The sequence below is a fragment of the Xiphophorus hellerii genome, chromosome 14 (assembly GCF_003331165.1).
Source record: "Xiphophorus hellerii strain 12219 chromosome 14, Xiphophorus_hellerii-4.1, whole genome shotgun sequence".
Taxonomy (NCBI): Eukaryota; Metazoa; Chordata; class Actinopteri; order Cyprinodontiformes; family Poeciliidae; genus Xiphophorus; species Xiphophorus hellerii.
In genome coordinates, this window is record NC_045685.1 from 28,159,721 (window position 1) to 28,175,611 (window position 15,891).

At 41.1% G+C, this 15,891-nt stretch overlaps 2 protein-coding genes and 1 long non-coding RNA gene across 5 annotated transcripts in view; 2 read left to right on the forward strand and 1 right to left on the reverse strand.

The window, feature by feature from the left end:
* Positions 1-15,891, forward strand: part of LOC116732561 (muscle M-line assembly protein unc-89-like) — a 444,643-nt gene that overhangs the window by 21,127 nt on the left and 407,625 nt on the right. The window contains exons 5-9 of the mRNA XM_032582829.1: positions 1,068-1,421; positions 2,172-2,495; positions 2,872-3,201; positions 3,578-3,907; positions 4,664-4,990. Of these exons, the coding sequence (XP_032438720.1) occupies positions 1,068-1,421; positions 2,172-2,495; positions 2,872-3,201; positions 3,578-3,907; positions 4,664-4,990 (1,665 nt within the window). The remainder of the gene's footprint in view (positions 1-1,067; positions 1,422-2,171; positions 2,496-2,871; positions 3,202-3,577; positions 3,908-4,663; positions 4,991-15,891) is intronic.
* On the forward strand, positions 8,837-12,037 carry LOC116732675 (uncharacterized). Its single transcript, XR_004341843.1, has 3 exons — positions 8,837-9,177; positions 11,030-11,148; positions 11,912-12,037. It is a non-coding gene; the product is annotated as an uncharacterized LOC116732675 (long non-coding RNA).
* Positions 13,404-15,891, reverse strand: part of LOC116732614 (high affinity immunoglobulin gamma Fc receptor I-like) — a 75,594-nt gene continuing 73,106 nt past the window's right edge. For all 3 annotated transcript variants that reach the window (XM_032582937.1, XM_032582939.1, XM_032582938.1), the window contains 2 exons: positions 14,584-14,670; positions 13,404-14,001 (listed from right to left, as the gene is read on the reverse strand). In XM_032582937.1, the coding sequence (XP_032438828.1) occupies positions 13,958-14,001; positions 14,584-14,670 (131 nt within the window). In that variant the 3' untranslated portion in view covers positions 13,404-13,957. The remainder of the gene's footprint in view (positions 14,002-14,583; positions 14,671-15,891) is intronic.

Here is a 15,891-nt window from a genome sequence, read left to right on the forward strand (position 1 = left end):
TTTTCAGGCCTGATACTGCCTCTAGTGGCGTGGGGGTGGTAACACAACTAATATAATCACATTACTAAATCAGAATAGCACAAAGTCTTAATTATTTTTTAATTTTTCATTTTCTTAAGGATGTAGAGTTTATTAAACTACCTGATTCCTGTTTCTCTCGATGGCCAATCGAGAGAATAATATTCAATAATATTAGCTTGTTGAAACTGAGGCTAATATTAAATATTTGGGTCGTTCCTGGACAGTCAGTCAACTTTGCTGAAAACACTGATTATATTTTTAAGAAATGTTTTCAGAGACTCTATCTTTTAAGGAGACCCAGAGATCTTGGGGTTTCCCAACTAGAGCTTGTGTAGAAGACAATGTTGACAATGTTAACTTTTCATCTCATCGGCTGGTTTGGTCACATGAGCTGCAGAATAACAGACAAACTTTTAAAATACTTTGAATGGCAGGTAAAACGACTCTGTCTCAACTGTTTGCTGAAAAAACATGGAAGACGTAGAAATATTTCATCAGAGAGGATTAATTCTCTATTCCAGCAGCTCCTGGTGCATTGTGGGTCATCAGCTCCTGGTGCATTGTGGGTCATCAGCTCCTGGTGCATTGTGGGTCATCAGCTCCTGGTGCATTGTGGGTCATCAGCTCCTGGTGCATTGTGGGTCATCAGCTCCTGGTGCATTGTGGGTCATCAGCTCCTGGTGCATTGTGGGTCAGCAGCTCCTGGTGCATTGTGGGTCAGCAGCTCCTGGTGCATTGTGGGTCAGCAGCTCCTGGTGCATTGTGGGTCAGCAGCTCCTGGTGCATTGTGGGTCATCAGCTCCTGGTGCATTGTGGGTCAGCAGCTCCTGGTGCATTGTGGGTCAGCAGCTTGAGGACAAACAGAAACTAAAGAGTCGGTGAGGATGGATCAGAACTTGGTGTGTTGCTGCAGGCAGCAGCTGGTTCCACTTGGGACATGGACACATGTCTCTGTCCTTAGAGAGTCCAGGAGGCACAGAGACAGGGAGGAGACATCAGAGCTGCTGCTGTCTGTCCAACTCATCTTGTCCTCTGTTGTCTCTCAGCCTCAGAACCGGTGGAGGTGGAATCAGGAGAGGAGTTTGTCCTGCTGCCCTTTAAAGTCCCACGCTGCCTGTGGTTCTGTAAATACAGAATCTTCCAGCGTGTGGATAAAGTGGAGTGGAAGGACGAATACAACAGGACGGTCCATGTGTATCAGAATGGTTCTGATCAGCCTGGAGAACAGAACCTGAAATACAGAACCAGAACCAAGATGGATGAAAACCTGCTGAAGACTGGAGACCTCAGTCTGACTCTGAGACGGCCCAGTGATGAAGACGAGGACACCTTCACCTGCAGAGTTTATAACAGGAAGGGAGACGTCCTGATGATGAAAGACGTCAGGCTAAAGGTCAAAGGTCAGTGGTATAAATGTACTTTTAGAGCCGAAAGAGAGGAACTGTTTGGATCAGAACCAGTTTCATCTTTTCTCTCTGTTTGAACTGGATCGGTTCTGGTTCTGGTCGGTTCTCATTGACCAGTTGACATTGACATTTAGCTGGTTCTGGATCTGAACCATTTAACCCATGACCTTCATCAGAACCCTGGATCCCTTCAGAACCAGGCATCAGAGGTCCAGAACCTCCAGGTGTAGGTTCTGGATCTCTGCTCGGCTCCAGAACCAGCAGGTCCAGTAGCTCCATCAACCCGTCCAGAACTCAGAGCTTCATGTCCATGTGGACTGAAGGACGTCCTCATGTGGGACAGAACCAGAACCCAGACAGAACCGGCTTCAGTCCAACTGGACCTTCTGTCTCCAACAGAGGACAGGAAGTCCTGAAGTTCTGCTTCCTGTCCTCTGCTGGTCTCCATGGAGACGTGTCCTCGTCTTTCTGCCAGTCTGAGTCCAACTGGAGACGAATGATGGACAGAAGCAGCTGGACACAGAGTCCATCTGCTGCTGGGGACAGTCTGCAGCTTCCTGCTGTCCTCACTGAGGACATTCTGTCCACCTGCTGCTGGTTGGACACAGCAGAGACACCAGTGGAGACATGGGACACCTTTAGACTGGAACCAGTCCAACATGTTGGACCTTCACCCAGTCAGAGGAAATGTCCTCAGAGCTGCTGCTGTCTGTCCAACTCATCTGGTCCTCTGTTGTCTCTCAGCCCTACAGGTGATGGTGGAAACAGGGGAGGAGTCTGTCCTGCTGCCCTGCAGAACCACAGAGAATCTGGATGGAGACGTTAAGGTGGAGTGGAAGGATGGAGGCAACAGGACGGTCCATGTGTATCAGAACGGTTCTGATCAGCCTGGAGAACAGGACGAGTTCTACAAAACCAGAACCAAGATGGATGAAAACCTGCTGAAGAATAAAAACCTCAGTCTGACTCTGAGTCGGCCCACTAGGAGAGACGGAGGGATCTACACCTGCAGAGTCTACAGAGGCGGAGACAAGCTGATGATGAAACAAATTAATCTCCAGGTCAAAGGTCAGTGGTTTAAATGTATTTTTCCAATCAGCTGATTGGTTCTAATCAATAGAGATGGTTGTCTGATTAGAAGGTCAAAGGTCAATGTGATGTAATGAGTGATGAAGATGAGGAAGCAGAGCAGGAGGAAGAGGTCCAGGACAGATGGGGACCAGAGTCCATCTGCTGCTGGGGACAGTCTGCAGCTTCCTGCTGTCCTCACTGAGGACATTCTGTCCACCTGCTGCTGGTTGGACACAGCAGAGACACCAGTGGAGACATGGGACACCTTTAGACTGGAACCAGTTCAACATGTTGGACCTTCACCCAGTCAGAGGAAATGTCCTCAGAGCTGCTGCTGTCTGTCCAACTCATCTGGTCCTCTATTGTCTCTCAGTCCCAGAACGTGTGGAGGTGGAATCAGGGGTGGAGTCTGTCCTGCTGCCCTGCAGAATCACAGAGGATCTGGATGGAGACGTTAAGGTGGAGTGGAAGGACAAAGACAACAAGACGGTCCATGTGTATCAGAACGGTTCTGATCAGCCTGGAGAACAGGACGAGTTCTACAGAACCAGAACCAAGATGGATGAAAACCTGCTGGAGAATAAAAACCTCAGTCTGACTCTGAGTCGGCCCCTTCAGAGAGATGAAGGGACCTTCACCTGCAGAGTCTATAACAGAGACGGAGACATCCTGATGGTGAGACGAATTTGGCTCATTGTCAAAGGTCAGTAGTTTAAATGTATTTTTCCAATCAGCTGATTGGTTCTAATCAATAGAGATGGTTGTCTGATTAGAAGGTCAAAGGTCAATGTGATGTAATGAGTGATGAAGATGAGGAAGCAGAGCAGGAGGAAGAGGTCCAGGACAGACGGGGACCAGAGTCCATCTGCTGCTGGGGACAGTCTGTAGCTTCCTGCTGTCCTCACTGAGGACATTCTGTCCACCTGCTGCTGGTTGGACACAGCAGAGACACCAGTGGAGACATGGGACACATTTAGACTGGAACCAGTCCAACATGTTGGACCTTCATCCAGTCGGAGGAAATGTCCTCAGAGCTGCTGCTGTCTGTCCAACTCATCTTGTCCTCTGTTGTCTCTCAGTCCCAGAACGTGTGGAGGTGGAATCAGGGGTGGAGTCTGTCCTGCTGCCCTGCAGAACCAGAGAGAATCTGGATGGAGACGTTAAGGTGGAGTGGAAGGGCAAATACAACAAGACGGTCCATGTGTATCAGAACGGTTCTGATCAGCCTGGAGAACAGAACCTGATCTACAAAGACAGAACCAAGATGGATGAAAACCTGCTGAAGAAGAAAGACCTCAGTCTGACTCTGAAATGGCCCACTGGTGGAGACAGAGGGACCTACACCTGCAGAGTCTACAACAGGAAGGGAGAAAAACTGATGGAGAAAGACGTCAGGCTACAGGTCACAGGTCAGTGGTATAGATGTACTTTTAGAGCCGAAAGAGAGGAACTGTTTGGATCAGAACCAGTTTCATCTTTTCTCTCTGTTTGAACTGGATCGGTTCTGGTTCTGGTCGGTTCTCATTGACCAGTTGACATTGACATTTAGCTGGTTCTGGTTCTGAACCATTTAACCCATGACCTTCTTCAGAACCCTGGATCCCTTCAGAACCAGGCATCAGAGGTCCAGAACCTCCAGGTCCAGGTGTAGGTTCTGGATCTCTGCTCAGCTCCAGAACCAGCAGGTCCAGTAGCTCCATCAACCCGTCCAGAACTCAGAGCTTCATGTCCATGTGGACTGAAGAACGTCCTCATGTGGGACAGAACCAGAACCCAGACAGAACCGGCTTCAGTCCAACTGGACCTTCTGTCTCCAACAGAGGACAGGAAGTCCTGAAGTTCTGCTTCCTGTCCTCTGCTGGTCTCCATGGAGACGTGTCCTCGTCTTTCTGCCAGTCTGAGTCCAACTGGAGACGAATGATGGACAGAAGCAGCTGGACACAGAGTCCAACTGCTGCTGGGGACAGTCTGCAGCTTCCTGCTGTCCTCACTGAGGACATTCTGTCCACCTGCTGCTGGTTGGACACAGCAGAGACACCAGTGGAGACATGGGACACCTTTAGACTGGAACCAGTCCAACATGTTGGACCTTCATCCAGTCAGAGGAAATGTCCTCAGAGCTGCTGCTGTCTGTCCAACTCATCTTGTCCTCTGTTGTCTCTCAGTCCTACAGATGGAGGTGGAAACAGGGGCGGAGTCTGTCCTGCTGCCCTGGAGAATCATAGAGGATCTGGATGGAGACGTTAAGGTGGAGTGGAAGGACAAAGACGACAGGACGGTCCATGTGTATCCGAACGGTTCTGATCAGCCTGGAGAACAGGACGAGTTCTACAGAACCAGAACCAAGATGGATGAAAACCTGCTGAAGACTAAAGACCTCAGTCTGACTCTGAAATGGCCCACTAGGAGAGACGAAGGGATCTACACCTGCTGTGTCTCCAAGAGAGACGGAGACATGCTGATGAAGAAACAAATTCATCTCTGGGTCAAAGGTCAGTGGTTTAAATGTATTTTTCCAATCAGCTGATTGGTTCTAATCAATAGTGATGGTTTTCTGATTAGAAGGTCAAAGGTCAATGTGATGAAGATGAGGAAGCAGAGCAGGAGGAAGAGGTCCAAGTTGGTTCTGGTTGGTTCTCCCAGAAGAACCTTCTGGTTCTGGTTCTGGTTCTGGTAGTTGGAAGAGATGAACCAAAGGAAAGAAAATGGTAAAAAGAGGAGAGAGAGCAGCTGGAAGGACAACCAGGAAGGTAGAGAGAGAATCATCAGGTTCTGGGAAGTTCTGCCTCCATCCTTCTCCACCCAGACAGAATAAATCCTCCACCTCACTGAGGAGGTTCACCATGAATCAGGATTTAATCAGGACTTCAGGCTCTGATCAATAAGCAGCATTGATCAATACTCAATAGTTGGGCTTTGTTCTGTAATTGACGGGTTGCCAGTTCTAATCCGGCTCAGTCTGTCTCAGCTGTTGTCCTTTGACTAGACCGTTCTCCACTATGCTCTGTCAGACTGATGCTAATGTGTTGTAGCTACCAGAGCAGCTGTAGCTACTGCAGTAGCTCAGCACTTCATTGGGTGAATGAATGAATGAATGAATGAATGTAGAGAGAAAAGCTCTGCAGTCTGAGGACTGGATGAGTTCAGATTCATGGAGTCATTGACCAACATCTGGTTGATCCTGATGCTGCTGGATTGTCTCTAACTGTCCTCTGTCTCCTCAGCAGGGACAGACCGGGTCCAACCAGAGGACACCAGGACCGGAAGCAACTCTATTGATCAGCCTCTACTGGGTGATCAATTAGTCTGATCAGGTTGATCAATCTCTGATTATTGATCCAGCCAGACTTTGGATCAGAGCCGATCTCAGTGAAGGTTCTGATGGACCAACAGAGGGACACTTCCTGGTCCTCTGGTCCAGTCTGCAGCCTCTTATTGATCACTATTGATTATTGATGACAGAATGAAGATCTGAAGGAACCAGTTCATGACTGGAACTGGAACTGGTTTGGATCCATCAGGGAGGAGAACAGTTCAGTTTGACCCAGGACCTCATCATCATCTCCATCATCTTCATCATTTTCTCTTCAAACCCAAAAATCTCAGAATTTTTTGCTTCCAGTCCAGAATTTGGATCTTTAGTTTAGAGCTGCACTGATTGTAATTTTCTGGCCGATTATAAATCTTTAAAATTTGACCTGCTGGTTTTAATTTTGGCCTTTTTTTCTGAAATGTTGCTACATATCAGGAGAAAGTTGCTGAGTTGCCAACAGACTGACTGCAAACATTGAGTTCTGACCCGGTGGGCCGGTCTGCCAGTCAGACGTCTCTCTGATTTCTAGACCTTCGCTGAGGAAGAGAAAATCGTCTTCATGTCTAAATATCGGCTGATATTTCAGGAATCAGCTCAGATAAAATGACTGGCAGAGAAATTGTTGCACCAAAGAAAACCTGGAAATATTTTGTTCCTTTATGGTTCATGTAAAGTCCAGTTACACTTATTGCATTTATTAATCTTTATTACATTATAATGCAGATTATTCTAGTCCTGGATTATAATCTAACTCTGACAAACATCCTAAAGTGTCCATCTGGTTTCTATATGAATCCTGCCTTATTAATGTTTTCATTATAAATAATAGAAGCTTCTTTATTTCACTTTTTTATTTTACACAGAATTTGATTGTAAAAGTGAAAACCTACTAACACCATAAACTGTTATTTTATAAAATACAGAATTTGAACATAGTTCCAGATTTCTGATCACTAAATGTTTTAATTTCTGACTGAAATATATTTTATCCATTTGTTACATTTTGCTTTCATGTTAATGTGAATTTAAAGACAAAACTTTGAATTTTAAACCTCCAGAATGAAGATATAATTTATTACCAAAAGATCATGAAATAATTTGATCACTAATATATTAATCAATATATTTAGTCAGACATCAGCTGAAGCTCTAGAATGAGTTTTTCTATACATGTTACTATTTACAGTGTTCATATTCTATGCTTGTATATCTACTATAATGATATTTCATGCTTGTATTTTTTATTTCTTATGAATTTTTAGATTTATTTTACATTTTCTCGGCGCTTTAAGGCTGAATGAATCTGATTCTCTGGTTTCTGAGTTTTTCTCTGCTGGTTTTATTTTCAGTCAGGATGAAAAAAGATTTTTTATTTTAAATCTGGATGTTTCCTGAATCTGCAGAATCAAATTGATAATCATTTGAATTATTGATCCCTAATAACAGATGAACTGATTGGTACTGAAGATTAATCAATATTTATTTAAACATAAATATCTATTTCACTTGCTGGAATCCATGGATATACAGAGTTTATATTAATTTGGCTGGAAAATAACGTTTTATTTTCAGACCAAATCAGTTTCCAGATTTTATAGATTTTTTTAGTTTAAAATGAAAACAGAAAATATTTTCAAAACTTTGTTTTCTTTACTGATTTATTTCGTCCCTTCAGGGAGTCGACCTGAATCCAAACTAAAACATCCTGGTTGGTCCTGATTTCACTCTGAACTACAGAAAAACAAAAAAAATCCAGATTTTCCAAAAATTTAATCCTCAAACAGAAACTCAGTCAGTTTGATACTTTTTCATTTTTTTCTTTAAATGCCAGTTTTAGTTTTTAAACTCATTTTCAGGTGAATTTATTTGTTTCTGCCAGGTTTTGTTAAACATGTTTGCTAAAATGCCAAGATGTGCTTAATAACAATAAAACGTGATAATAAACTAAAAACTTCCTTCTGTTTTGTGTTTGAATTCATTTTTATTTAATTTTTCCAGGATCGTCTTGCAGTGACTCTTTTAAATCAGGTTCTTAAATCATTTTCTTGACTTTTCATCCCATTTTAAACTGCAGAGTAAAAATATCTCTAACACTTTATTAGTTCTGTTGATTTCAGGCTGATTCTGTTTTCACACAAACTTCAGACTTTCTCATATTTATTCAAATCAGCTCTTGCTGCTGCATCCTTGTGATGAAAACGTTCCCAGAAAGTCGTTCCCTCTGGTCTCTCCAGGCCAAAGTCAAACTGTCCCAGGTTGAACTGAAGCTGGAGACGTTTTCCTCCAGTCTGGCTGCTTTAGTATCTTCATATTTAGGAGTTTTGTGTTTCTCGGTGACGTTTCTGCTCAACGTTCATAATCAGCTCCAACTTTAAGCTCCAACACCAAACAACACATTTTACTCTCTTCTGCAGGAACCAATCTTCATTGTCTCTGTTTCCATCCAGCTGCAAACAGTGAAACACAATAAACATCCTGGAGCTTCACAGTGACAATAATTACAGCCAAATGAAAACTTTATATTAATTTAGAGTTTAGTATCAATAAACATCCATCATGCAGATTATGTTAAAAAAAACACATTTTAGGAAAAACATCTTTATTTAGAAAACATCATTTATGAAACAGCAACACAAAACATTTTATACAAAATTAAAGGAGAAACATTAAAGTAAAACATTTAATAGAAATAAACAAATGTTCAAATATATTAAAATATACATTTAAATCTTTCAGGGGTCAAAGTTCAGACTGGATCTCTGCCTGGGATCATTTATGGTCTGAACAAATCAATACACCAGACCAACACCATGTTGTTGGTCTGATCCTGCAGCCGGTTCTAAAGATGGAACCGGTTCTACAGACGGAACCAGTTCTACAGACGGAACCGGTTCTACAGATGGAACCGGGTTTCGGGTCGATCTTCCTGTTCCTGTAGAGAAGAACCGGATCCGACTCCAGATCAGTTCTGCTGAAACAGATCCATTCTCTGCTCCACATGGCAGACTGATGATCTGATCTGCAGGAGAGGAAACAACAGGACACAGAGGTCAAAGGTCAAAACATTTAAAATAACATTAATTTACTTTGTTAAACTGGTTTATAACTGAATCAATAATTGACAATAAAAATTAAAACTCTTTATCCAAACTATCAACAATGAAACTAAAATAATTTCCTGGTTGAATTAATCAGATCTTCATGTTCTGACACCAGGCTGTACTTGACCTTTGACCTTACAGACTTGCTGCTAGCTTAACAGAGTTTCACATCCTGGCTGCACCTTACGTTGCTTATGTCAGTGCTGCCTTCAATGAGTGTGGGAGATGTCGGTATCAGAGACCCGACTGGACCAGTTCTGATCAGGTGAGTCTCTCTGTTCCTCCATGTGAACCTGAATCAGTAAAACTGTTTTCCAGCTAAAATCAGGTCAGTTTAACTTCCTGATGTTTCCAGGTTGGACCTTTACATTCCTGCTGCAGTTATCAGATCAGAATGTAAAACTGAATCACTTTAGATGTGAGACCTGAAAATGTTTAGATTTGTTTAAATTGATTAAAATATTTATCTATAAAAACAGGAATCAGCAGAATCACCACAGGTTCTGTACATGGTTACAAAATGTTTGTTTTTAGGTGTAAAATGAAAAAGAGTGATAGTTTTAATCCCATCCTGTCACTGAAAAACTTTATTAATTTCTAAGCTAAAACCTGTCAGCAGAAACAAACATGAAGCAGAAAATGGATCCAACAAGTTCAAGCCGTTTCCTGCAGCAAAGGCCACACATCCGTTTTTACATCTCTAAGAAAAGTCAGAGGAAACTGATTCTGTGATAAAACGGCTTGCCATACCGGACTCGCCCTGTCGGAGCTGAAAACAACCATGACGTCACAGTAAGATATGAACATCTGTCTCTGGTTTCCATAGAAACACAGAGAACAACATCTGCATCAAGCAACAAACTGGAATCTGATCCAACATGAACCTCCTTTAAAATCCACCAGAGATCTTCAGACTTTAATTAGGACATAAAGACGGACAGCGCCCAGATCTCTGAGGAGCTCACTGCGCATGTCCGGGTTCTGCTCTTCTTGTAAATCACGTGACTTCAGCAGAAGTGAAACTGAGCTGCTGGGTGTGACTGAGTTTATTTATAAAGTTTCTTCATCTGATCTGTTGAATCTGGAAGCAGAAAAAACAACCAACTGGAATCTGTTCATGTTGACGTCACTGGAACCAGTTTGGATCAGAAACTGGAGCCGGAAGCAAACAGGAAGTCAGAAACTTTAAACTGGATTCTAGAAAACTGATGTAAACATTTATTATTTACATTCTGTTTCCTGTCGGATCCAGATCCAGATTATTAGAAAGTAGTAAACATGTGACGTCATGTAAGTGGATCCCGCTGCTGGAGTCTTCCCATGTAACGATGCTGCCACCTTGTGGCCAGAGGTGAACACTGCGCTCTGTAGTTCTAGTGGATCTCAGATGGTTTGAGCTTCCAGAGAAAAGTTTCTGCATCAAACTGGGAAATGTAAAAACTATCAGGGCTGAACTGGTTTCTGATGTAACTGAAGCTGGATGATGTCACACCAACGGTCCAATCATCTGTTTCTAAAGCTCTGAATGACTTTGGTTCATCTTACCTAAATGTTTTAGTTTATATTCTACAAATGTTATTTGCATCTAATTGGTGTTTAATTAAGATCATTTTCAGTAAACAGAGCTGATGAGTGAGTGGTGGTACTGGGAGGTGGACCGGACCGGGTCGGTGGGTTTTTCTCCTCATCAGCAGAACAGGAGGAGAGGTCAAGTGTTTAAACAGCAGATCCTGGTTGGTGACCTTTGACCCAGAAGGTGTAACTGGACCACAGAGCACATATTCTGGTCCACTGAACCTCCTGGAACCAGAACCCTCCTCCAGAGTCCAGAAAACTAACTGAGCCAGGATTAGAGGTCCGATTGGTTCTGATGTTTTCTGAACGAGGAGGAATTAAATCTTTCCAAAGTGGAGATTTTTTAAAACTCAGTTTGTCTTTTATTCCAACCTTCACACATTTTAAACAGTCACTCATCCATCTGTCCACTAGGGGGAGCTCGTCTTCCTGCAGCTCCAGTCCTGCAGCTTTAAGTCTCTCTGCTTCAGCTGGATCCAGTATGAACTCCCAGTATAGATCTATAGAGCTGGACTGATGAAACTTTAATCATTTCATTTCAGTGTGGAGGAACAGAGACACATCTTAAAGTCAGAGGATTCTGGACTTCAATGAATGCAGGTTCAGTTTGAGATTAATGGACCAGAACACAGAGGAGGAGTCCGGCTGCATCCTGCTGCAGGTGAGTCTGGCCCCTGGGGACTGGAGTAGGAAACCCCTGGTTTAGTCTGACTGGTCAAGGTCAGAATGAAGAGCTGAACTTTTTGAGGGAACTTATTGTTTTTTCCTAAAAGTTTTGATGAACTTTATGTTTCAACTTTTTGATAATTTACTAAAATAAATGGGAGAAAGAGCAAAGTTGAATATTTTACTTTGTAGATTTCCAGGATGTTTAGCTGCAGTATTTGTCCACCAGGTGGCAGCAGAACCTGCAGTATTTGTCCACCAGGTGGCAGCAGAACCTGCAGTATTTGTCCACCAGGTGGCAGCAGAACCTGCAGTATTTGTCCACCAGGTGGCAGCAGAACCTGCAGTATTTGTCCACCAGGTGGCAGCAGAACCTGCAGTATTTGTCCACCAGGTGGCAGCAGAACCTGCAGTATTTGTCCACCAGGTGGCAGCAGAACCTGCAGTATTTGTCCACCAGGTGGCAGCAGAGCCTGCAGTATTTGTCCACCAGGTGGCAGCAGAACCTGCAGTATTTGTCCACTAGGTGGCAGCAGAACCTGCAGTATTTGTCCACCAGGTGGCAGCAGAACCTGCAGTATTTGTCCACCAGGTGGCAGCAGAGCCTACAGTATTTGTCCACCAGGTGGCAGCAGAACCTGGATCGTCTGTAGAAATCTCAGCCTTTTATCTTTTCATTCTGCTGAACTTCAGGAAAGTTGAAACATTTTAAATGTTCTAAAAATCTTCATGATGATAAAAGATGTTTGTCTCAGCAGGTTTATTGATGGATTATTGATCCTCTGGTTGATCAGACATGATGTCTTTAACTCACTGATGGTTGATGGTGAAAACATGAAGGACTCTTAAAGCTGCAGCTGGAGCTCAGAGGAAACCAACTGGATCTAAGCCAGTCAAATCCTCCAGTCTGATCCACGCAGAGTCACTGGGAGAACTGGAGTCCAGACCCACTGGGACTGGTCAGATGTCCTTCATCACAGATCATCATCATCATCACAGATGTTCCGTCTGGTTCTGATCCATCTTATGTTTTATTATTTCGTTTTTTCTAATATGTTTTATGCTAACTTAGCATCGCTGCTAACCATTAGCCTTCCTGTTAGCAGGAGCTTCAGATGAAGCTTGAAACGAGGCCACATGATTAATGACATCACTTCCTGTCCAAACCTGCTGCCGTCTCTTCTGCTGAACTGCTGGCATTGTTTCAAAAATTCACATTTTGGAAAATATTTTTAACAATAAGTAAAAACACAAAGTGAATTTTTATTTTTTATGTTTATTTTTTCTTGATATAAACAGAAATAAACAGCTGCTCTGCTGTTTGGGTTGGTTCCGACTCAATGAATATGAAAATATTTTAACTTCTAATCAATTATTATTATGATTCACTTTTGCATAAATGTTGATTTTCTGCCATTTTATTTTCTATTTTCCATTTTTAAATCAAATATTTTCATAAAAATCTTGATGCCATTCAGAAACTTTAGCAGAGGAAACACCAAAGCTGAGCTGCATAGGAACACATCATATCTGACCTTTGACCTTTGACACGTCCTTTAGTTCCTCCCACCATTAAACTATTTAACACTTAGATTGTTACTGAAACCTGGACTGTTGCTGACATCTTGCTCTGCTGTTTATCTGAAGCTGTTTGGATGATTTTCACTGCAAGTCAAAATATAATTTAGTTAAATTTAGTTAAAAATCAGAAAAGATTCTTAGATAATCCAGAGTAGATTAAAGAAAAGTCATAACTTTAATGTTTTCCTCCATCATGAAGATGTTTCTGGTTTTTCTCCAACAAACTGGTGAAACCAGAAACTGAACATCTGGACTCAGATTAAAGTCATAAAGACGAATAAAATGACTTCTTGCTGTTTGGACTGGATTTTATTCAGGAATATCAGAGGAAAATGAAGATACATGCCACACTTTTCAGATTATTTATAAAAACATTTTAATTCTCCTTCCACTTAATTATTATTCAATAATAAAACATAAAATTGTTCAAAATAAATGTAGGTCATTTTTCAGCTGCTGCATTTTGTGATTATTGATTCATAATTGATTATTTTAAAGGGACATTTCACACATTTTACAACTAAAATACATTTTCAAAAAAAAATTCTTGTGGTTTATTGTTTAATATAACAAATTAAGACAAACAAAAATAAAAGTGAAGAACCAACCAGAACCAACTGGACCAACTAACAGAAATAAAACTCCCAGATTATTTATCTAATATTGATGTTCTGAATCCACAGACTCTTAATTTAACTTTAACTGCAGTTTATCACAGATTCTTTAAATATTAAATCAATAAACAACCTGAAGGATCAGCTTTACTTTCACACACTGGGGGATTTTTTTAGTTTTAACAGGTTTGTTCTGCGGTTCTGGTTCAGTTTTTCTCACCTGCTGCTGTGAATAAAAGTTTCCACTGGTGAACCGCAGACAGACAGACAGACAGACAGACAGACAGACAGACAGACAGACAGACAGACAGACAGACAGACAGGCAGACAGACAGACAGGCAGGCAGGAACATCATGTTTGTTTGCAACAAGCTGCAGAATCGCAGGTTAAACTGGTTAAACTGGTTAAACTGGTTAAACTGGTTCAACAGGCTTTGAGGTTTTAACGGTTCAGACATTTCAAATAAAAACAGTGAATTACTGAAAACATGAGACTGAAACATTAAATACATTCATTTGGTTCTACAGACAGATAAATATTCACCAGGAGTCGATCGATCATTCTGGGCTTTAACTAGGCCGCTGGAGGTTCCTGCTGGACCTGGAGGATTACCTCAGGGTGGAATAAACTACTTTTGGTTCTGGTTTATAATCTGAAAAGAAAAACATGAAATCAAATCAAAAATAAACCGAAATGAACCTGAACTGTTTGGTTCATAATGAGAATCGACTGGAATGGAAACGATTCAGAGTTCATGTGATTGAACTGAAATAAAATAATTCAGTTTATTTAAAGGACCACAGAAACATGTTATCACTTTAATATATGATATGAATAAATGAACTGAAACTTAATCTATAATCATCTCATCAGGTTTTTTAGCTTCATTTTGGTAAATTTGTAGATTTTTTCATGAACTTTCCAGAATAAATGATTTATTTATTTTCAAGCTGTTGCTTGTTGGAGCTTCAGTTCAAGTTGTTTTGATGCAAATATTTATTTTAAAGCTTATGCCTTTATTTATTATTAGTAATAAGAGCAGAAATCAGGAGCACAATGCTTTTATTTTGTAATAGAAAGCAGCAGGCTTCATAAATCTACATAAAATAATTTATTTTTCTGAGTGAATCTAGTTTTATTCAACATCAATATTTTCTGATTTTTTCCATTTCAGATTAAAGATCAGAATAAGAAGATTAATTTGTGCTCAGTTATGTATTTAGAGAAGTTTTACCTCTTTTCCTGGTTTCTCTGATGATTATCTGCCCATAACTGACTTCATCTGTCGTCACCGTGGAAACGACTGCAGACGGATCGCTTCCTGAAAAATTAACAATAAGAGGCTTAAAAAAATGCAACAATCAATCAATCAATCAATCAATCAATCAATCAATCAATCAATCAATCAGATTTTATTTGTATCACTTTTCAGCTTCAGGTCGTTCAAAATGCTTTACATCATAGAAACATATAAAATGTTGATCCATTTTTCCTTCTTGATGTTTCAGTTTGTTTTTCCAGATTTAAAGGCTCTCAGTGTTTCGGCTGTTTTACATTTTTACAGAAGTTTGTTCCAGATCTGTGCTGCATAGAAGCTGAATATTACTAAACTGTCGACCGTCATTAAATGCAGATGTATAAATAAATAGAACTGACTCACAGCTTCACACAAAATAAAGAGTTAAAGGCAAAATCTTTGCTTCTTATTAAGATATTTTTTAAATTAATCTTTATTAGAATATTTTTATCTTCTGCTTTGCATTTTAATCTGAACTTCTACTTATTGTTCTTTTTTCAGAATAAAATGAATCTTAAAGCTAATTTGACCAAAGTTTAAACAACCTGGTTCTGAAACAAACATATTTATACTTATTTTTAAAATACTTTCATTATTTTATTAGTTATTTGTTCTACTTCTCATTTTTCCTTCTTACTGTTTTACTTTTTGATAGTTTTATTTCTCTTTGTTATTCTTCCATTTTTATTAGTTATTAGTTTAACTGAGTTTGTTGTATAAAGTATTTTAATTGAAAGTTCAGCTTTAGGATAAAAACACTAAACATGCAGTTTTATTAACTTTAACATATTTAAAGTGGAGTTCATCACAATTAAACGCAGACCCCGATAGGTTTACATAGCACCGGATGCTAACGCTAGCTCGGCCGTGGGACTCCTGCATGATACTATCAGCAACTACCAGAACCAGTTCACATCGTCTCTGGGGACTTTAATCATGCTGATCTGAAATCAGTCCTCTCCAAATTCCATCAACACGTAAAGTGCACAACCAGGGGTGATAAAACTCTGGACAAGCTGGACACAAACATCAGACAAGCATACAGGGCTAAACCCTTAGCACACCTTGGCCAGTCTGATCACGTGTCCCTGCTACTGATCCCTGCTTACACCCCCCTGAGGAAACGTGTCCCCAGTACAACCCGGACTGTCACCATCTGGCCTGAGGATGCCTCTCACCAACTACAGGACTGCTTCCAGAGAACTGACTGGGAGGTTTTTGCACATCAGGACCTGGAGAACTACA